Below are 23,439 nucleotides of genomic sequence, written 5' to 3' on the forward strand. Positions count from 1 at the left end.
TATTTTTGTGTGTGGAAATGTGGTTTTCTAGAAGCCCCTACCTCATGTGGAATAGCCTTCGTTTTCCTCTGAATTTTCTTTGAAGCGTCATATGTTTCTGACAGAAAAGCAAAACTTTCCACTCTGTCCGTTTCACAGCAGATCATGTGATCAACCTCTTCAATGATATATATTTTTTTCTCTTCACCAGATGGGTCAGAGAGTTTTTGAATGAAGAAAACAAAGGCCTTGATGTCCTAGTAGAATACCTATCATTTGCACAGTATGCAGTAACGTAAGTAAAATTTGACTTGTTTACATAGGAATTTTATGTGGTCACAGAAAATGCTGTTTAATGGTGAAATTATATACTACACTGAGGGCAGAAAACCAGAAAGAGATGTGAGGGTTTAAGGAGGTATGTTTTTGTTGAATAACTAAAAACAAATCACATAATTGATATTAGAAATACCTTTAAGGCAGAAATTTAAAAAGTTGAGTAAAAATCACCCTCCGAGGAATCCTTGCTTTCAAAAAGAAGTACTTTGTGGATGCGTGTGGTGCTGGGGATTGAACCCAGGGTCTCATGCATGCTAGACAGGCATTCTACCACGAAGCTTCACCCTAGCCCAACAGAAGTACTTTGTTGATGAATGAAGTTGCAGATAGCTATATGGTAGAATGCTCTAGAAGTTACTGAAAGATGAATATGGTGTTTTGAGTAAATGAAGCAAGAAGCAGAAAAATGACTAAGGTTTTTTAAAATTTAATTTGGGGGCTGGGGTTGTAACTATGTGGTGGAGTGCTTTCCAAGCATGTGTGAAGTCCTGGGTTTGACTCTAACTCTTGGTACTGCAAGTAAATAAATTTTAAAAAATTCCACTGACAACTTAAAAAAAAAAAAAAAAAAGTTTTAAAAAATTTAACTTTGGAGTGCTGGGGATTGACTGTAGGGCCTCATGCATGCCAAGCACACGCTATACCACTGAGTGACTCCCTCAACCTTTTTTTTTTTTCTTTTTTTGAAACTGGATAGAATTCACTGCTGAGCTACATCCCCAGCCTTTGGTTTATTTATTTCATCATTTTAATTTTGAGACAGGGTCTCACCAAGTTGCTCAGGTTGGTCTTGAACTTAAAATCCTCTAGCCTCAGCTTCTTACAGGTGTGTGCCACCATGCCAAGTCCATCTTTTCATATTAAAAATGATGTAGTTGGGGATATAGCTCAGTGATAGAGCACTTGTCCAACACGCACAAGGCCTCGGGTTCAATGCCTAGCATGCCCCACCTCCAAAAAAAAAAAAACGAGATAAGATGTGTATATATATTTATTATGCTAGTAAATGCATAGAAAGTGATTGCAGAAATGACACTGATAGTGGACCTAGAGGAAGGGGCCAAAAAAAAAAGAAGAAAGACTTTTCCTTTGTACTTGATACGTAGTTGTGCAGTTTTGATTTCTAGCCCAAAAGATGAAGGGGGTTAAAAAAAATACTGGGGCACACCGTGAACCCTTGATGGTACTATTTCATAAATTCTCCCATTTTCTTGACTTCTGGAATGGTTTACAATAGGACCAAAATGTGGACAGTTGAAATATTCCCTTCACATTTTCTCCTTTAATCCAGACACATTCCAGCATGCACAGGTTCAGTCTCATGCATATATACATTGAGGCAATAATACTGTATTTTTAATTTGACTGAAAGATGTTGCAGCCCAGGTGGTTCTTCCCCTGCCCCCACTGTTCTTTTAAAAGTGGTAACTTGTTTTTTTATATTGCCTCATTCTAAAAGAGTTCTAAGACCTAACCAGATGTTATCATATAATCCCTACCACTTCCCTGAGAATTTGTGAGAAGGGTATAATTATTCTGACCTTACAGAAGCAGAAACTAAAATGTTAACTGAAACTGGCTTCATGGGTTTCTGTTTTGTTACCTGTCATATATTAGATGGAATAAACTAAATAAATAATTAAAAGCCAGTGAACAAGTTTATATCTCCATGAGAAATTGTCCTCTGAAATATAATCCTGGTTTTTATATCATGTTCTTTCAATGGATATTTCTTACCTATCTCTGTGACATCAAGATCTGCTAATCTTTTTTATGCCTCATATTATTTGATAAAGCAGAACAATAATCTCTTGAATATTTTGAAGTCTACAGTAATATTTATGGAATTGAGGGAGAGCTAAGAAAAATCAGGATAAGAATACCATGGTGTGTATTCTATGTTTGCTATAATGAATGCTTCACATACATGACAATGCTGCTTATAAACCAGATCTCCCAGATGTGCCCTCACAGAAGATGAATAAGCAAAGGTTGTGGTGCTATGCTGGAGTTCTTGTAGTCTGCAGCTTGCGAAAGATCAAAACTCAGAGTTCTTGTTTCCTAATCTTGTACTTTTGATTTTGTTTGTTTTGGTGTTAGCTTTAAACTCTTTGCTTTAATTAGATAATAAATTATACATATAACTGGTCTTTTATATTAACGGACTAAAATGTTTCTTTCTGTTCCTTGATGTATGTCAGTTTCCCAGCCTATAGAATGTGAGACAATAGGCTTAGATCCTATCTCTAAAATATAGGCATTCACTAGGTGTTTCCTTCTTCTGCCATCTGAGAGGTAGGGGTGAGCTGAGAGGACAGTATGTGTGGAGGGGGAGCTGGTGACTTAACTTGTTGATGCCATGAAATGATCTTGTGATCACCCCTTGATTTACCTCCTCCAATCTCAGTGATAGCCTTCTGTTTTTAGTACTTAAAGTTTTCTTAGATTACCCTGTTCTGCCTCTTTTTTCTGTTCAGTATTTCTCTTGCTTCAAAAGACATGACATTTTCATCAGATATATCTCTGCTCTGGTGTTGAGCATCCATTTCTGCTGATCAGGCTTTAATAGGTGAAATAGTATCACCTATTTTTCTGAAGACTATTTTAATAATACTTTTTATTTTGGCAATCATATTTTTATTTAAAAAAACCCATCAATCATTTCCAATATGTATTGTTTTTCTTTGGCAAGATCTTCTAAAATCTTCCAAAGGATATTAATTATAGCTCCCTTATGTTCTACTGCCCAATCAGGTGTTGTGGAATTGTAGGTAGAAGTAACTAATACAATAATTTTTGCTGCTGTTTTCATTTTGAGAAAGCAGAGCTAATGATTTTATGAGGGGGAAAAAGATTCATGGAACACAAAGGCCTGTCTGTTTAAAGACTTTATTCCTAAAACTATACAAGAATGAGCAACTTAACTTGCCATTTATTCTAACATGGTTAGCATGAGTAATAACCTCAAAAAATGTCAGAAAAACAACAGTCTTGCTTTTAAAAGTACCACATTGGGAAAAGATTCCAAAATCAAAGCAAATCCATAACTTCACTAGTAATGTATCACATATGGTTGGGAAAGTATACTTGCCAACACACTAGGAGAGAATGCTCAGTGAAAATTGATGGGTAGGAATAAATTAGCATAAGCCTAACATATCGACTTGTTAAAGCAAAATGAAGACAGCTGTAAGATCTGCCCCCCCAACCATAGCCTTGTTAGCAATTGGTAAGCTAACAAGCCCTATAGTAAAATACAAATAATACATCACTATTTAACTTTTTGTTTGTTCCATGATTCTCTTGCCAGGCATAGTATTTGTCATCTGTGCTTTCAAAGCTAATACTAAGTCTATAGAAATTCTTTTGTGTTTCCTTTTTAGTTTTGTCTGCAGATACATACTGAGATGTAGATGTATTGTAGAGATAGCAAATCATGTACACCTATGTATGTGTGTGAAAGTGAATTCTTAAGTCTTCAGTGGCATTCCTCTTTTGTTTTAGTTTTGACTTTGAAAGTGTGGAAAGTACCGTGGAGAGTTCAGTGGACAAATCCAAGCCCTGGAGTAGGTCCATCGAGGACCTGCACAGAGGGAGCAACCTGCCCTCACCTGTGGGCAACAGTGTATCCCGTTCTGGAAGACATTCCGCATTGCGGTAAGTGCCTTTCATGAGGAAGCAATTTTGGTAGATGCTCAGGTGAAGCAGGCTCCTTCCCTCCTCTGCCTCTCCAGGGCAGTGGTACACTGCTCAGACTGTATCGTAGTGATACAGTGCACCCTGCCACAGAGCACTTGCATTTCCAGTGATGCTAAATGAAAGTTTCTTTAGGAGTTCATGAGATCTTCTTTGGTCTGTACTCTATAGCACTAAATATCTTCCTGGAAGTACCATATCTTGATTGAGCATAGAAAGTGAAAAAATTTTGCTGCCAAATAATAAAAGAGAGTAGTTTTATAGCAGGTAAGTTTCTGAAACTGGGTGCATGTTGTCATCGTGATTCCAGTTTCCAGTGTAGAGGCAGTACTTTGAGGTCTGAGCATCTAAAGATTCCCTTGTTGCTCTTCATAACCTTCTGGGGCCTCTGTTTCCTCCACTCGTGGCTCAGATCTGTGTTCTGTGGGATGTGTTCTAGTCACAGGTGCAGGATGCTGGAGTGATTTTGGTTTTCTTCTTTAGATGTGTAGGCAGTGTTCCTTTGGTTAGATGTGCTTCAGTTGTCAACTTACATTTCCTCCTAAAGATTTTCTCCTAAATCCTTCCTTGCTGAAATACAACCATGCTGAGGGAGCACTGGTGCTGACCACCTGTACATGTTACTGGTATAATGTCACTGAGCTTGTTCATTCACTAATACTCATGGTCATTCACTAATTGAAAAATATTTCTGAGCTTCTGTAATTTGCCAGACACTGCAGAGTTAATTGTGCATTGAGAGTATATCAACACTCCTGCCTGTGAAGATAGAGAAATCATCTAGAGCAAGTTCATGAAGGTTTCTATGGTCCATGAATTTAATAAAAAATTTTTTATTAATAAGACCCTTACTCCCAAACGTTGTTTATTCTTTGTAGTTGGAAAATTGACTATCACTTATTTTAGGCATGATGTGGCAAAGGGACATTAATTCTCTAAGGATTTAACATCAGTGTGATTTTTGGGTCATTTTAGTAGAATCTGAGTGTCATATTACACTCAATGATAATGAGACTTACATACCTTTCATATTTGGTTACCTTTTAATTAACTTGACCTTTTGACTTGGGTTTTGATTATAGAAAGTTAAAATCTCCACAATGAAATTCAGTTCTGCTGAAGGATTTGACGTTTGATCTTGATGGCTCCAATAAACCATTCGAAATTTTCCTGTTAAGAAATGCCAAAAATGCCAATAAGTTTAATGTGAATTGATTAAAAAAATTATTAAAGAGCAGTGTTTCAATTCACCTCCTGGTATTTGCAGTGGGCCAAGGGCAGTATAACCTGCTATTCTGCATCAATTTCAAATGTGGGCAGAAGAATATACAGGCTGATTTGGAAATTAAAGAAAGGCCAACTGTGCCTAAAGAATTTCATAAGCACCTTGGTAATGAAATGGAAATTCTTACCACTAGTTTAACTGTAATTATATGTAAGGGGTTTAATTTGCAAAGAACATTTTAATTTGGTTTTCTATCATTCCTTACTTAGAAAGTATCATATACCGGCCAGCTCCCACCCTAACAAGGATTCATTTTTCTAATTAATAATAAGCCATTAAAAATATTTTTATGAAGACTTTTCCTTAAGAACACATAATTTCCAGTAGAATGCAAGAATCAGGAAAATAAAGGAAATGTCCCAGGCCCAAGTAGGGATGTGACCCTGGAACCTGGAAGGTTGGGTACAGGGACATTAAAACCCAGCCTGAGCTGCTCAAGGTATATCCTGCTACCATTCATTTTTAATTGGAAATATAGACCCAAAGTATGGAGCTAGACATGGTAGAAATTCTATCTGGAGAAATACAAGAACTACATGACTTTTCTGGTTGGCAAGTGTGCTGGAAGATGATCATCTAAGAAACCAACATCATGTTCTTCAGTTTTCTTTCAATAGATACAAGTCCAGGAAGGAAATTCATTGAATTTCATTGAACTCTGTTTCATCATATCTAGTAACTCAGGAAGTGAACATGGCAGTAGTTTTCCTGCCACTTACTGACTGGGAGCTTAGATTTTTGTTTCTTTTTAAACAGTGCATGATAGTTCATCTTTTGTGGTTCATGGATTTGTGCCTAGGGTCATTGGATATTGTCTGTGACTTACGGAAACAGCAGGTCAGATAGATGTACATGGTGCATGTTGCTTTTCATATACCCAAAGATTGTTTACATTTTTTCTCTCTTCCTCCTCCTTCTCTCTTCCCTTTCGTCCTCTGCTCCCCACACTGCCTTCACCTTTTGACTTTCTTTTCCTCCTCCTTTTTCATTCTGCCATCTCATTTCTGATTGTCTTCTCTACTTTGTCCTTTCTTGTCCTGCTCTCTCCTCATCCTCTGGTTCTGTTCATCTCTTACACCACCGCCAGATTGGTTTCTCTGCCTGAGTATCTTCAGTTCCAATGCCACCAGAGCTGCTTCTCCCCCTGTTGCCTCTGGAGCAGCTTCAGTTTTTACACTGATGATGAGGCTTCAAACCGGAAAACCTCGTAAGTCATGGGTGAAAGCGACACCCCAGAGAACTGATAGTGCATGGGGGCAGTTTCCCATGACTGCTCCCCATGTTATAATATGATAACCTATGGCTTAGCCCTGCGCACTGTCCTGGGATAAAGCCCACTGCCTGGTAGAGATACACATTCTGTTATCATATTATGATTCCTCATTTTAAGAATTTGAAACTTTAAGGTCTATTGCATTTTTATTAATGGGATTTTTTTTTTTAAGGAATGTTCATGTTCTATAGAGATGATTTATTCCGGTAACTTCATTTAATCTGTAAATGTCTCTATATCCAAATACAAATTTCAGTCCTCTCTTCCTAATCCCCAGCCAATAACATATGTGCTGTAATCTTATCCAATATCAGTTTGCAAAAAGGATTGGTTAAATTTATAATACATAGTGGAAATTTAAAACACTTCATAAGTGAGGTTTAATTAAAGAATAAAGGGAAAATGCTCTAAAGCATATGTTTTTTGAATAAACTGTTAGCACATGGTCTCCTTCTTATATTCAAACTTCCAGATATTTAGAATTGATTATTAAACACACACCTTGAGTTGTATCACCTATTGAATTTTGTGTTATCATATATTTGACAGCTTGACTAAAAAGAAAAGGTTGATATTGATGCAGTAGAAACCCAGTTTGTACTGTCTCCAGATCCTGGTTAAGATAGATTTCTGTAAATGTGACCATAGACCTAGCTAAATTAACACATATGTGCACCATAAATCTATGAAGACCAAGGCTGTATTATTTCAGATGTAAGAGAAAGTAGCTTCTAATTTTTTAGAATATGAAGGTGGATACCATTAAACTTGAAATGACATAGTGAGTAAATGCTCTGAGTTTATAAGGGGTGGGGTGGGGTATTAACTTAGGACCTGGAAGAAGGGACAGATACAAACTGGGTCTTTTGATGATGGCTGGGGTTGGTGGTCAAAGTGAGGCAAGCCTGCTCCAGGTGGAGGTTAGGCAAAAGAGCATGAGATGAGTAAAACCTTTATCAGAGATGAGACATGTTTAGGAAAGAAGGAGGATCCTGTCCCTTTTGGGGACAAGCTGTGTGATGTGATGGAGGTGGAAGGACATGACATGGAGAAATGGGTTCATAGACTGTAGAACTGGAAAGGCCTAGGTCATCCTGGTTGACCATTCCCACTGGGGTGAAGAAGCCCAAATTCACATTGCCTTTCAGGCATTAACCATGACTGATATTTCTTCTTAAACTCCCCCACGTGAAAATTTAAAATATTTTTAAATGGCAGAAAGACATAGATGTCGTCAATATGATTTTTTACTGAGGAGAAAACTTTATTGAATGACCACTGTGTGCCAGGCACTTTGGTAAGAGCACCCTGTGATTTCTTTCTCTAGGCCTCTTGGAGGTAGCTACTGTTAGCCCCAGTGGATCAAACAGTAAGCGAAGGAGATAGAATTTGAATAACGGAGGCCTGATTTCAGTTCTCCCACTATGCTATCCTGCTCGCTTATTCATAAGAACACCCTCTGCCCTAAAGTAAATATCCTGTTTGCTCATGTGTGGATACTCCCAGGAAGTCATTCTCCTTGGGCTCTGTCCAGGTGACCTAGGGGAGCATAGGCTCTGCCCTGTGACATACAGTCCCTTTCCACAACACTAGAGAAGAATCTGAGCCTTGAGTCTGGACCTACATATCCGTACAACTTGTCAGACTCTTGTGAACAATGACTAAGGAGACAAACTGCACAGGAAAAGACAAATATGTGTATACTCTTTGCTTATCAGTGTGTCCACATATTCTTGCATAGGTTGTTCCCCAGGAGGGGGCCTCTGCTTGCTAAGTCCTGGGCCCATAGTACCCTGCAGGAGAAGCTTTGGCTACCCCTTTGTAGAAGTTGTGTCTTTTGCTAGTTCACACAGGTGTCATATGAACTAGTGTAGACCCTGACTAGTATGCTAGGATATTTTATAGTATTCAAAAATAAAGTCTTGCATAAATGTGAGAAATATTTCCTAAATAGATGATAGGACTAGGAAAAAAGTTCTCCATTTCTACAATTTTGGCTTTACCTGTTTGCAAACGCGAAGACATCAAAAAGAAAGGTTAGTAAATGAAATTGTGACTTTTTACGGAAGGAGATTATGTGTAATTACATTTTTGTTTCTGACATATATCAGATAGGAAAAAGTCAGGCATATGGGGTCTGGTGACTTCATTGAATGTAAGAGGAAAAGATTGCCAAGGTCACTGAGGCTTGGACCTGAGTAAATGGCTCCCTGAAATTTAGAATGTCCAGAAAAGGCCAAATAAGACAATATTCAAAAACTGATGTGGTGGTCAAAGAGGTAAAGCAAAGAAGAAAGTTTTGCATATAATTGATTAGAAGAGAAATAGAAATACTAATACAGATAGAAAAATTAGAAACTGGAAGGAACCTCGGGTGTTGCTTAGGTTAAGTTCTCTTTTTGTTAATGAGGCCTAACTCCTAGGTGTTTTCTCCAGGGTGTTACCTGCTTCCTGAAAATCTGTCTCCATGTTTAGGCTAATGGCACATATGGTTTATTGACCTTTATTGCAATTGACACTTTCCTTCACCCCGGAGTATTTTCATGATTTCTGTACAGTTATCCTATTAAAGAATATGAGAATACCAACTCTTAACAAGTTTGCTTTATAAAAAGTTATTTTAGAAGAATTAATCTCTTTGAAGCTCTTCCAAGTTTTATTTCAGTAAGAAGCATTTTATTTTGTTTTAATCTTTGAGGAAAATATTACCTAAACTCTTAATGTCAACTATTATAGTAGCACATAAAAAAGATTTTGGAATTATATAGTTAAAAACTCAAAGTTGAAGCACTTTTTATCATGATTTACTACAACCAGGAGGTTGAACTCAGTTTTGTCCTTTTTCCAATTTACATAAGTTAAGAATATGAGTTTTGAGATGATCATCATCTCCTTCCCTGTCCTCTTCTCTCTGCCCCTAAATCACATAGAATTTACTCTGATTTTGTGGTCTTCATCATTAAGAGTTGTCACCTATGTTTTATTTTGTATGTGTTTCTTCTTGTCTCCCTTTATTTAAAATTTTTTGTCTGGAAGGATATTTATTGAAGAATTTGACTTAAAAGGGGAAAAAGGTGTAATGAAAAATACTTTAAAAATATTATTCTCAAGGTTTGAATTTCCTGTCACCCAATAACTGTCAGTGAGGTAACATTCTCAGCACCTAATTTGAAAGAAGAAAAAATACTGTAATAGAGTAGAAAAATAAGGAATAGCAAGGAGATTGTCATTATAGGAAACATCTGAATGTTATTTCTGAGGGGGAAGAAAGGTTGGAGATGATCCTTAAACTGATAAGTTGTAGATTTGAAGATTTGAGATGGTGGAAATTGCAGCAATCATCTAAAAAAATGAAGTCTTTCTATAGAGATCTTCATGCTAAGTGAAATAAGGCAGACTCAAAAATACAAGTATCACATGCTTTCTCACATGTGGACTCTAGGAGAAAAAACAAAAAGACCTCATGAAAGTAGAAGGGAGGACTGTCAGGAGAGGGAGTGGGCAGGAGAGTAAGAGAGGGTAATGGGGTGGGTGGATAGGATCAAGGTATGTTATATGCATGAATGAAATGCTACAAAGAGCGCATGTTATAAAACTAATACGCACAAATAGTTATAATTAAAAATGACTGTGCATGCTGAAAAATAAGAAAAAAAATGAAATCTTTCTAAGTTTGGCAGATTTTCCAAAAATAATCTGACTAGAAACTTTCCATTTTTCTTTATAGTACATTTGCGATCAGAAACAATCAGAATGTTTTATAGTTGAGTTTTAGAGTTTTGTATTTTTTGTTTATTTGAAGCTGTTTACTTGGGTTAAAAGGTATATTCCAGTTGAGTGCAGTAGTGCATACCTATAATCCCAGCAACTTTGGAGACTTGAGGTAGGAGGATCACAAGTTTGAGGTCAGGCTAGGCAACTTAGTGAGACTTTGTCTCAAAAAAAAAAAAAAAAAAAAAAAAGGGGGGTGGAGGGGCATGTGGTTGGAGATGTGGCTCATTGGTAGAGCATCCCTGGATGCAATATCTAGTACGGGTGTGGGGAATACATTCCAGTTTTCAGTTGGGAACTTGTTTTATTGACCCTACTAGCAAAAATGGTGATAATTTAATTATTTAGCTTCTGTGTGCACAATATTGGTGAATTTGTGAAACATTTCCCACTGTGAGGAAGCTTGACTTCACTAGTTCCATATTTTCAGTCTTTTTCCAATCAAAAATTCATTGAGAGACTATGGAAATGGAAAAGCAGGTTACCTGTTCAATGGATTGATGGAAATGTGTCTTATGATCCTTAGATTGTGGACATGATGGGTCCTAGGACCTGCCTCACATGTTGTGAGATTAAACTTATAATTTCTGTAAAGAGCCTGGCACAATAGTGTTCAATAAATGTTATACTACACAGGATCAAGAAAAACACTGAAGTTGATTGAGCAGATTCCTACATCTGTGTTCTAGTATGTTCATGGACAAGATTGACTATGTACTTAATATGTGAAGGGTACTTTTCTAAGTCTAGGGATACAGAAAGATATGCTGAATCATATATTTTTTATTGTTTGGTGGCATGTAAGGGACTTTTTCATATTACATCATTATATCTTCATGAAATTTTTGGGAGTTAGTCAAGAGTTTTAGACCCAGTTTACAGTTGAGGAATTTGGAACTCTGAGAAGGTGTGAATTGCTGATAAGTTCAATAGCCAGAATTTATAAACGAGGTCTTCTGACTTTTTTCTCTTTATCTGCAATTTGAGAAAAAGTATATACTAAATGTTAAATATCATATATAATATGCCCCGCTAATGATGTAGAAATTTAGAGGTTGGGTGAACAGTGAATCCTGTGGAGAGATTGATGAGACGGGTGTGGATGTGAAAAGAGAAGTAAGACTTGGAGAGTGATTGGGAAAGTGCTGAGAGCACTGGTTGGGTGGGAAGACTGAATGTGAATGGTTCCTTTAGTAAACAATGTATGGACGAGTCTGACTGGGAGTAGTGTGGAGCCAGTAGATGTAATAATTGGAAGACCAGGCTGTAAAATTGTCATTGTTGCTTACTGGCAATGATTTAGAAAGTTTATGAAAAGAGGAAATAATTTAGGATGAACATGGAAATATTTTAATTTCAAGGTCATAGGATTGATTCCTTGGACAATTTTTGTACAGGGATAGATCATGCTTAATTAGTTACCCAGCAGTAAACACCTTTATAAAGGTATTTGTCAAAGGGGAAGAATCAGAAAATTCAGATTAATAGTGACTCTTCCTTCACATGATGACTTGGCAGCCTGTTCTTTCACCTAATCCATTTTTAAAAAGCATGTACCTTTGAGACCTTTGTTTACAGAGTATTCTAGCAGTTATCTGGTTCTCTAGTGGGAAATCTAGATAAACAGAAAATTTTCATACTTGAAACAAAAGTTTATTAAAATTGTGTTTCTCCCCTCTTCCCTCTTTACCTGTCTCATTCTGTTTCTCTCCACCCCCACTTTGAACTCTTCGGATCGAACTTTTTCAACTGTGTTTCTTTTGGCTATAAGGACAGTCAGAAAAATACTTGGCTCATTTTTAAGCATCATATATTTTATGAGTTTAATTGACAGAAAAAATATGCCCAAGTGATGTCATGTCTGAAGGGTAAGCGAGGGGAAACCTAAAACCTCAAATCTTGGTGAAAGTACCGTTAGCCCAGACCTTGGAACCATAAATGACTATTTCAGTTCTGCCAAATTATGTGACATGCCCCATTGGTGTTCCTTCCAGTTGGATTGAACTCTTACATCAGCTTCCAAGGGAGTTCTAATTGCTATATTTATAGGTAGAAATTAGTTAATTATCTGAATAGTTTGAAAGACTGAAAATACTTTTGCAAGGGGGGCTCATTTACCATTTCATAATGACTCTCACATTATGACATTAGATAATATGACTCTCACAAATGTTGGCATGTAAGTTCTGTAGAAGGCTTTTGAAAACTTTTTTTTTTTTTTTGCCAAACTCTGGGAGAGCATGATTAGGTGAGTTCAGGAAACATTTATTCAAGGTTCTGCAGTAATATGTAGTCTTTGGACAGTAGAAGTACAGAGGGAGAGACAGATGTGTACATAACTCCATACTAGAACCTGCCTAACTGCCTACAAAAACGTGGTGTTTCTGAGGCAGTAGATGGATAATCAGACTTAGGTCATCTATTGGTGAAGAATGGCTTCCATTTTTTAGTGTTTACTAAGTGCTTGGGGCTTTATAGACATAGATCTCTGAACAAAACCAGTGTTTCTTACCTAGCTTTTTGCTCAGAAGTTCTTTCTGCCGTGCTCCTAGATTATCATATGTGCACTATTTATCACTTTGGCTTGTGTTTATCATCAGTGTTCTTTATATTCCTAAATATGAGGGAGCAGCTGAAAATTACTATAACTTTGTTGGACTGTATTTTGATTGGTAGAGGTTTAAGGACAACAAGACATGGTTGTAACCAAATTTTTTTTTTTTTTTTTAAGATTTATTCATTTATTTTTAAAAATTATTTTTCCTATCCCCACCACCCCACCCCTCCCCTCACTTCCTTCTGCGTAATCCAAAGTTCCTTCATTAAAACCCTACCCATCCCCCACTATGAATCAGCATCTGCTTATCAGAGAAGACATTTGAACTTTGGTTCTTTTGGGATTGACCTATTTCACTTAGCATGATATTCTCTAGTTCTATCCATTTACCTGCAAATGCCTTAATTTCATTCTTCTTTAAAGCTGAGTAATATTCCATTGTGTGTATGTACCACTGTTACTGTTTATTTATCCACTCATCTGTTGAAGGGCATCTAGGTTGGTTCCATAGTTTAGCTATTGCGAATTGAGCTCCTGTAAACACTGAGGTGGCTGTGTCACTATAGTATGCTGATTTTAAGTCCTTTGGGTATAAACTGAGGAGTGGGATAGCTGGGTCAAATGGTGGTTCCATTTCAAGTTTTGTAAGGAATCTCCCCACTGCTTTTCATAGTGGTTGCACCAATCTGCAGTCCCACCAGCAATGTATGAGTGAATTTTTTTCCCCATATCCTCACCAACACTTATTATTTATTGCTTGTATTCTTGATAATTGCCATTCTGACTGGAGTGAGATCTAACCAGAAATTTAACAAGCATATGTGTAATTCAGGCTATGAGCCTGTATGTGGCAAGAGACATTTCTGTGTATCTAATTCCTAGCTGTGAGCTCAAACACTCCATAGAGGCTGCTTTTGTATTGTGTTTCCAGGTTGTTTGAATTTTGCTGATTGGAACATCCAGATCTTGTGAAGAGATGGAGTAGATTGAAAAGACAAAGTTGAATTGGTCTATTTTTGGCCCTTTTTGAAAGCCATTTATCAGCCTCTGTGTCTGACCTAGCATTTTTGTGACTACTGGATAGTATGCTAAGCTTGACAGAGTCTTCACCTCTCCCAACCTTAAGGCTGGTCATAAGATGAACTGGCATCTGAATCCTGTAGGAATGTTCCCTGTTGTATTGAGAGCAACATGTGAATCTTGTGTAAGATTTTCCCACTGTTGTGTGGTTTATTTACCTGATGACCCTGCCTACTCTTTTTGACATATGAAAGTCTTCTGTAGCCTCTTCATGAGAGAACCATGTCCTTTAGGAGCTCATATTGTTAACTTGAGATTGTGTTCCTGAGGCATGGTCATTTGTGTTGACTCAGAATAAACCATTTTCTTGATTCCTTAAATCAGTTATTATTTTCCATTGATAGATTTAAGCAAATTCAAAAGAGCTGTGTCTCTGGGTTTTCTTGACTTGTCTGGACTTCTTTTGGCCTTCTTGAGTCAAAAATTTAGGTTTTGCTTGCTTGGTGGGAGCTCAACCCAAAAATCCCAAACAATAAAACCCTGAATCTCAATGAGAACAGCAGGCTTTATGGCATTTCGACTTGCCATATTCCCATCCCTCTCAAAGCAGAAGTACCTTCCTTCCTTGCAGCACGTGCTGCTGCCACTATGTGCTTCTGGCAGATTTATTGTCAACCCTGAAGTACGTGGGGCAGGTGGCAGATACCACCATAGTATTAAATGGGAAATATTCTGTATGGGCTCTATAAGAGATATTTACAAAAATTGCTTTGTCTTATGCCTACTCATTTGCACTGACATCACGTTTTCATTAATTATTACTTCACATACAATTAACTACTGTGTGTGAAGTAGTTATATGTATGTGCATGCCAAAATGTTCAAAACTAAGTGATTAGAGCAGTTTCACTTTGGTTTTCTTCTTCAATCAGTTTTACAACGTTTCCATATTCAAAAGTCTTTGTGAATTCTAAATGGCAGTTCTTCCAAGATACGAGCTCATCTTTGAATGCCGGGTTAACATGTATGGTTTTAGCTTAGTGCTTGGGAAGATATCGGACAATTCTTGAAGTTGATACTGAAGAAAGCCTGAGAATTTTGATGCTGTTAGTTTTCTCATAGAAATATCCCTTCCTATCTCTTTCCTATTAATTTTTCTAAATATGGGAGGACCTCCAAAAATTAAATCAGGGCTCTTTTCTACTTCTGGAAAAATCCCTCTTTTGTATACAGGCATCTGGACCCCTAAAATTCTGCTTGCCAACCTAGGAGAAGAAAGGCTCTCAGAATGACTAAGATAATCAGCCTTAGTGGTCCAAGGATTCTGACAATCCCTCCATTAGTATCACATTCCCTTTGGAGTTCTCACCTATCCTCACATCTCAGGGAACCCCTTCCAAGTCACCAGAGACCTAGTTGTTCCTAGTTGTACCTCTTCCACCTTTTCCCATCAACTCGAAAGCATTGTTACACTTCAGAATGAGCAGGTAGACAGCACGTGATCTCTACATGTCTGTTAGGATGGCCATGAAAAGGTTGATGAAGGGCCTTTGAAAATGTTCTAATCCATAAAAATGAAGAGGAAATGGGCAAAAAACAAAAACAAACAAACAAACAAAACAGAACCAGAATAATTTTTTTCAGAACTCTAGAAATCAAGTAAAGTCTTGAGGCAATTTGGGGACTCTTTATTCAAGGGAAAAAACCCAAAAATCCCCAAATCCAAAACAATACAACCCTGAATCTCAGTGAGAACAGCAGGCTTTATGGCATTTCGACTTGCCATATTCCCTCCAGTTCACAGTAGGATTGCAAGGCAGGAGCTGCCCTCATAGTGGAAACCTGCAGCCTGGCCGGGAACTGATGGAGTGGGAGCACATTCAAAGCCTCTCTCACTCTTCTCCTCTCCCTTCCCCTCCTTTTCTCTATACTTTTTGCCCTTCCTCCTCTGCTGTCTCCTCCTCCCCTTCCATTATACTATGATGTATGTGAGATCTAAGAACTATGGGTGAAGAGAAAGAGGACCTAGGGGAGTGTATTGTCTCAGAACCAATTTCAAATCTCAGTGAAGGGAACAAGTACCATTAGCAGTTGACGGAGTCTGGGATCATGCAAGACATATTACAAAGGAGAGCGCTAAATAAACCTTATTTGCCTTGATTATCCATGGAGACTGTGGAGAAACTGATGCTTCTCACTGGGGCCTTTTATAAATGAACCACAAGGAATTGCAAGGATAATCTCCAATTTGATTCCGTTCAGATAGTCTCTGTTTTAAATGAAGATTCACAGTAGCTTCAGAAGAAAATATACTAATCAGTTTCACTTTTGGTAATTAAGTAGCTGAACACATACAAAAGGTATTAGTTTACCACAGAGCCTCCATATCTCCCACTGAGTCACCCACTTAATCCCCATAATCTCCACTGGGATGATCACTGCTTGTGAAAGGTGAAGACTAATAGTTTAGCCTCAAGGGCTGTGACATAGGACCGGATGCAGGCCACCTTATCTGTCCTTTCAGAGATAGTGTGTTGAATCATATGTATTAGATTACAAAATAGTACTTTGTATATATTACTTGGCTGTTGGTTTCTTTTGAACTGTTGGAATGTTTAATTGGTCACAGATAACTGCTATGATATTTTAGCCCTGCCTAAGTGAATCAGTGTGACTCACACTTGGTAGTTATGTGGCCCTAGTCAGTTACCCTCATCCTTTTTCTTTGAAAACTGTTAATTGACTGTGTTCAGCCTATCTACATCCTGGCAGACATTTGCAATGCAGGGAAAAAGATTTTCAGAGCTGAAATTTTCTAATGATACTTGATTCTTTTGTCATATGTGTTATTATGGGTTTTAGTCTCTTCATAGAAATCTGAAAATTTGCTCAGATGAGGGTTTATTGGGACCACCTTCCTACCTAGAGTCCTCTAGAAGCCACCCTTTAGGGTGCTTGGGGTGAGAATGACATTGTGATTGTGGTAGCTTGTTAGCTGTCCATCTAAAAGTAGATTTAACCTAGACCCTCTAAAAGAGTTTTTCTTTCTTTCATTCTTTCTCTTTTGGTACCAGGAATTGAACCCAGGGGCTCTTTACCACCGAGCCACATCCCCAACCCTTTTTTGTATTTTATTAGAGATACGGTCTCGCTGAGTTGCTTAGTGCCTTGCTAAGTTGCTGAGGCTGACTTTGAACTCATGTTCCTCCTGCCTCAGCCTCCTGAGTTGCTGGGATTACAGGCGTGTGCCACCATGCCCTACTTAAAAGAGTTTTTCAATGTACTGTTTGTTTTCCTTTTTTAAAAAAATTTAAAAATTTGTTTAAAATTAGTTATACATGATAGTAGAATGCACTTCGATACATTGTATGTAATGAAGTATAATTTCTCATTCTTCTGGTTATACATGATGTAGAATCCCACCGGTTGTATACTTATATATGTATACAGGGTAATAATGTCTGATTTTTTTCTACTATCCTTCCTATCCCCCCTATCTCTACACCCCCTTCCCTCTCTTCAATCTCCTCTACCTAATCTAAAGTAATTCTGTTCTTCCCTAGTCCCCCACATTGTGAATTAGCATCCGCATATCAGAGAAAACATTGGGCTTTTTTGTTTTTTTGGTTTGTCTTAGTTCGCTTAGCATGACATTCTCCAGCTCCATCCATTTACCAGCAGATGCCATAATTTCAGTCTTATTTAAGGATGAGTAATATTGAAAAAGTAATGTACATTTATTTTAAGTGTTTAAAAATATAGACAAAAAACAAATGAAAGTATCTTATAATTTTACCATCGAATAAGACAAGGATATTTTAAATCTACACTGGTAATATTTTGTGTTTAATTATACCCATTTTCATGTCAACTTTATGATACTTATTTCTCAGTTTATCCATTCTTTTATATTTAATTGTTGAGTGACAGCTTCATTTAAAAACAACTTTTATATGCCTAAATACATTTGCCAAGAGTAGGTCTTTATTAATATAGTCAAACCTGTCTTGATTAAGAAATGTTGACTATATGATGATTTTAAGGACAATACTTTGCAAACTGTGTTCTCACTTGAAAAGATGTGACTATATTATCTTGTGTAGGTGTGTATGTAAGGTTTGTTATTGGATTCATTTTATACATTATCAATGTGTCACTTTCTCAATGCAATGAAATGGGCAGGCTGGGGCTGGAGTGTGGACAGAGCATATCTCAATACTGTGGCTAGCTGTGTTCTTCCCTAAACTCCATGACAGGCCCTTGAGGACAGAAGCAATATCCTTGTCTTTCACTTTTCTTTGGCACTTAGCAGAGTTTAGGATAAACAGTAGGTGTTTAATAAAACCAACTTAGAGGCTTAAACAAGAAATTTGGGTTGACTTTCTGTGGCTGGTGGAGGTAACCAGAGCCCATTTCCTTTAGATTGCTCACCTTGTCCAATTGTCTTTGTAGTGATAAAGTAGTAAAGTGACCAGTAAATTGTTAGTGACTTGAGGGATCTGTTGAAACTATCTCCATAGGTAAATGTTGATTAAATGGTATCAACATCATGCATTGGAATTAAATTTAAAATTGCCCCCCCCCCAAATATTTTACTCAGGTGGTAAAGCACATAAGCTAAATATCTAATTATAAAGATTGTCAAATTCCATAAGATGTATGTGCTGAAGAAAAATTAATGTATATGCTAATTCATGGCAGTCTGAAATCTAGCCTTATCTATTTAGGTGATCCTAAATTGCATTCCTAGAAAATACTTTGTATTTTTAAAGATAAAGAATTATGACATTTTCCAGGATGCTTTTATTTAATGGGGAAATTCTTTTTTTTTTTCCCACTTCTTTTTTTTTTTTTATTGTAAACAAATGGGATACATGTTGTTTCTCTGTTTGTACATGGCGTAAAGGCATACGGGAAATTCTTTTATAAGAATTCAGAAATGTAGAATACATCCTTCCTTTCCTGATCAGTGATAGATGAAATGAAGATTTGAAAAGAAAACCTTGCTTACCAAGTGGGTTGATCAGCCACTGTATTCTTCAGGAGATGATCAGATCTGTTTATGATAATCAGATCAAATAAGTCTTAATCCTTTGTGGTACAATAATTCGGCATGTCAGGGAATTATATCTATATAGGGCTGAAGCAGAAAATGCTGTCAGGATAACTGGTTAGGAATGTTAGGGAAGAAGCTGTCCTACACAGATGGCTGAAGGTGGTAGCTTTTCAATGTGATAACCCAGCAGATTGTTGATGAGTCAAGTTGATGAGAAGCAGTTTGTAGAAAGTGATTGCCCTGACTCCTAGTGGGGAGACTTGACTGGAGTCTAGCCTCAACTCTCATTTTTCATGTTGCTCAACAAAGAAACGAATGTGCTGTGTTACTTTATAACATTTGAGGAAACTTCTATGAGCTTCAGTTTACTTATTTGTATGAGAAAAGGTTTAGAGTTAATGATAGGGATCTTGCTTGGATGTCAGTACTATGATCCTGTTGTTATTGGCTGTGGCTTTGGGTTTTAAAAACTTGTAATGCTGTGATTTTTAAACACACAAGTTTAGATATTGCTTGTTATTCCTATTCTATTTTACCATAATTGAAAAATTAGAGAAAATAATTTTTAAATCAAGCATTCATTTTAGAAAAAGTTTAGCAGTATCATTTTTGAGCATTAAATATCATTAATAAATGTTCATTGTTTTTATTGATGTCTTGTATATTGTATATTTTCTAAATTCTTTAAATATGAATAAATCTGCATGATAAATATATTTTAAGTTTTGACCCAGAGAAATATATTTGAGTTTACCCACAAAATACAACATATGGAAGTCTTTTCCATAAATAATGTGGTTTGTAGTACATTATTTTAATTGTTTTTTGTTGGTTTCTGCATTGTGAAAAATAATGGCAAAGATTGTGGCATCTTATAGACTTGGTACAGCATACATCAAGAATTGGCTCAATGGGGCTGAGGGTTGTGACTCAGTGGTAGAGTGCTTGGCTAGCACATGTGAAGTACTGGGTTTGATCCTCAACACCACATTAAAAAATAAATAAAGGTATTGTGTACATCTTCAACTGAAAAATATATAAAATAAATAAAGGAATTGACTCAAATGGTGGGCATGGTGGCGCATGCTTATAATCCCAGTGGCTTGGGAGGCTAAGGCAGGAGGATCAGGAGTTCAAAGCCAGCCTCAGCAAAAGCAAGGCACTAAGCAATTCAGTGAGACCTTGTCTCTAAGTAAAACACAAATACGATTGGGGATGTGACTCAGTGGTTGAGTGCCCTTGAATTCAATCCCCTATAACCTTCTACCCTCCCCCCCCCAAAAAAAAATGCTCAATAAGGAAATGAATGCACTGTATTACTTTACACATTTGAGGAAACCCAATGAAATGTGTAGGGGTGCTTTACTTTAATTAAAAGTAAATTTTTTTGGAAGCGAGTCAGAGTAGTTACTTTGATCTGTATATCTTCTATAATTGTCACTGCCCATAAATATAATTTAGCAAAGGGAAATGATTCCACTGAAATTCCCTTTTCTTTTTTAAATTTTGGGTGAGTTCATTTTAGGTTAGAGACTGTTGCTCTTAATTAAAAATGAAAACTATCCCTCTGATAAACTACCATGTACATAATAGGTGATTCCATTAAAGAAATGTAAAACTGAGACTAAAATAACTAAAGGTAGGGGAAGAGGAAGGATCTGAGAGCCTTATATAAGCTTAGCATAGAGTGGCTGCATGGACACTTTTGAAGTTTTGCCACTGTCTGTGAGACATCAAGATGTGTGTCAACAATCATGCTGCGTTATGGATGACTGACACATTTTAAAGTTGTATTTTAGATGTTGAAACTGGGCTTACTAACACCAAAACCCAAACTAGTTTGCTTAATCTTGATTTCTTTGCTTTTGCATTCAGAACTGAGTGAGGCCAACTTCCATTGCTGAGATTTTATTTCCAACTATGAATAAAGCAGAAAGTCCTTGAATAGATCTACCTTCTTAAAACTAGTGTGAGCAAACTACATTTTACCCACTCAGGTTTACTGAGACAAGTGACTTATTAAAGTGCTTATCAAAAATTTATTTGGTTCACCAGCAAGCTTATTTGAAAAAATTATCCTATTTGGTAATCTTTGAATAGAAAATGAAATTTCTCTTCAGCCAAACCATATTAGACAAACTTTTTTTTTTTTTTTTTTTTTTTTGCGGTGCTGGGGATCGAACCCAGGGCCTTGTGCTTGTGAGGCAAGCACTCTACCAACTGAGCTATATCCCCAGCTCCATATTAGACAAACTTTTGATGGAGCTTTCTCCCGTCTCCTCTTGCTCTTTACATAATTTAAAGTTTGAAGTGAAACTCTCAGTGTTATCATCTTTCCATCATGCGCCATGTTAATTTGTCAATCTAATATCACAGTGACAATATTAAAGTCACTAATATATGACATGTCTAGGAGTAATCCCCAAATCAGGGACACCTGAGAGTAGTAGTTGGTGTGATTATAATCAGTGCAAATAATTGGGGGCCTAGGTGTTAGCTAAGGTTCACCCCCTCTCCTGTTATTAGCAGATGCAGTCAGTTTGTGTGGTGCCTGATTGCCTCTGCAGACCTTGTATGACTGCTGAGAGGAGGCTGGGGTTATCACTGAATCTCACATACAATCCCATTTATTATTACCACGAGAAGGGTTGTCTCTCATTGTCTCTAGGTATCTGGCATGAAAAACTTTTCAGCAGTCTTCAGAAACATGCAGGCTTCACAGTCTATGGAAGTAGCTTTGTGGTGATGGGTTACTTGTTGGTGTTTTTTGACCCGCAGTCCTTATGTTAAGTGTGGGTTAAGAGAATGATATCCATGTGCCTATGCTAAGAAAGAAACCTATCATTTTGTGTTTCTGTTTTTATTTGTAGATATAATACTTTGCCAAGCAGAAGAACTCTGAAGAATTCAAGATTAGTGAGTAAGAAAGATGACGTTCATGTCTGCATCATGTGTTTACGTGCCATCATGAATTACCAGGTATGCTTGTGCTTCTGGGTCTTTGAAAACACTCTAACTAATCAGATTTGGGTCTTGTTCTCTTTGGTTTCTCTGTGTTCTTTCTACCTGAAGTAAATATATTATTTTGATGAGAAGCTATTGAAAAAGAAATGTCTGGTTCAAGATTTAATTTGTTGCTGTGATATTTTAATTAGCATTTATAATTTTTTTTTTTTTTTCGTATAAGGGATTGGACCCAGGAGCACTTAACCACTGAGCCACATCCCAAGACACTTTTTTTTTTGTTTTTTTTAATTAGAGACAGAGACTCATTAAGTTGCTTAGGGCCTCTCTAGGTTGCTGAGGCTGACTTTGAATTCACAATCCTTCCTGCCTCAGCCATCTTAGCTGCTGGGATTACAGGTGTGTGCCACTGAACCTGGCCTATAATTTATAATTATTTAAAGGAAGGATGATTTCTCTCTATAGTGATAGAATTACCTATGTGACTTGGTAAATGCTTGTAACCACTGAATATAGAGTAAACCACTGGTTGTAGAAAATAATGGAAGCGTTTTAGAGCATTAGGAATGAGTACCTGCCACATTGGGTAGGTCAGTGTTTCCCAAAGGGTGATAAGTGAACAAGTTACAAGGAGTTGGACTTAGTATTTCCTAATTTTTATAAGAAGCACCTGAAGGGTTCTTGTTAAAAGTGCAGATTCTTCTTGTAGGTGGTCGTGAAACAGGTTGGGTTCACTCAAAAGAGGGCAACCTATGATCTGGGTTAATCCTAACAGTACAGAGGAAGGTAGTTAGAGCCTGGAGGACCTGGGGTGAACTAACGGGGTCACAGACCAAGAGTGTGCTTTAGAAACAGTGGGATTCAAGTATAAAAAGAAATTTGATTTCCATCAATATGGATTCCAAGGGTATGTACAAGTAGAAACAGGAAAAAAAAAATACATAGCTAGAGGATCCATACTAGTGTTCAAACCCATTTAAGGCGTTGAATTGAATTGAAGAAGGGAAACATGTATTTGTTCTTTCTCTAAATCAATAGATATCTTTTGTACTTTGTCAGATAGAGCCTCTGTTCTAGTCACTGAGAACACAGTATTAAGTAAATAAGTACCCCAGGGAAACTAACTTTGAAGAGGGAAGTGAGCAAATTACAAAACAACTTGATTAAACTCTGTGGTGTTTCCCAAAGTAATGATGATGAAGTGAAATGAAAGCTGATACATGGTTTACAGGGGTAGTGCTTTTAAACTTATGAACTCGAGTAAACCTCACAGCAGCCTTATCATTCATACTATCATTGATAGTATTACTCTCCCCATTTTACTTACCAGGAAACTGAGATACGGAGAAGTTAAATAATTTTTAACTTCAAAAAATCATATAACAAATAACCCAGAGAACCAATACTAAGTACTGCAGAAAAAACAATAAGAAAATAGAAAAAACAATCAGGAAATAGAATAGAAAATACCTAGGATGTATATGTAGGTTTAAATAAGC

General features: G+C 37.0%; 1 protein-coding gene and 1 non-coding gene across 13 annotated transcripts in view; both read left to right on the forward strand.

The window, feature by feature from the left end:
* Nucleotides 1-23,439, forward strand: part of Fmnl2 (formin like 2) — a 293,575-nt gene that overhangs the window by 205,701 nt on the left and 64,435 nt on the right. For 6 of the 12 annotated variants that reach the window (XM_047547433.1, XM_047547432.1, XM_047547435.1 and 3 more), the window contains exons 5-8: nucleotides 191-274; nucleotides 3,823-3,975; nucleotides 6,387-6,506; nucleotides 21,847-21,955. In XM_047547433.1, coding sequence (XP_047403389.1) covers nucleotides 191-274; nucleotides 3,823-3,975; nucleotides 6,387-6,506; nucleotides 21,847-21,955 — 466 coding nt within the window. The remainder of the gene's footprint in view (nucleotides 1-190; nucleotides 275-3,822; nucleotides 3,976-6,386; nucleotides 6,507-21,846; nucleotides 21,956-23,439) is intronic. The other 6 variants (XM_047547437.1, XM_047547440.1, XM_047547439.1 and 3 more) reach the window with 2 other exon arrangements.
* Nucleotides 8,060-8,263, forward strand: LOC124981517 (small nucleolar RNA SNORA73 family). The gene has a single exon (XR_007108030.1). It is a non-coding gene; the product is annotated as a small nucleolar RNA SNORA73 family (small nucleolar RNA).

This window comes from Sciurus carolinensis, chromosome 3, assembly GCF_902686445.1.
Source record: "Sciurus carolinensis chromosome 3, mSciCar1.2, whole genome shotgun sequence".
NCBI lineage: Eukaryota > Metazoa > Chordata > Mammalia > Rodentia > Sciuridae > Sciurus > Sciurus carolinensis.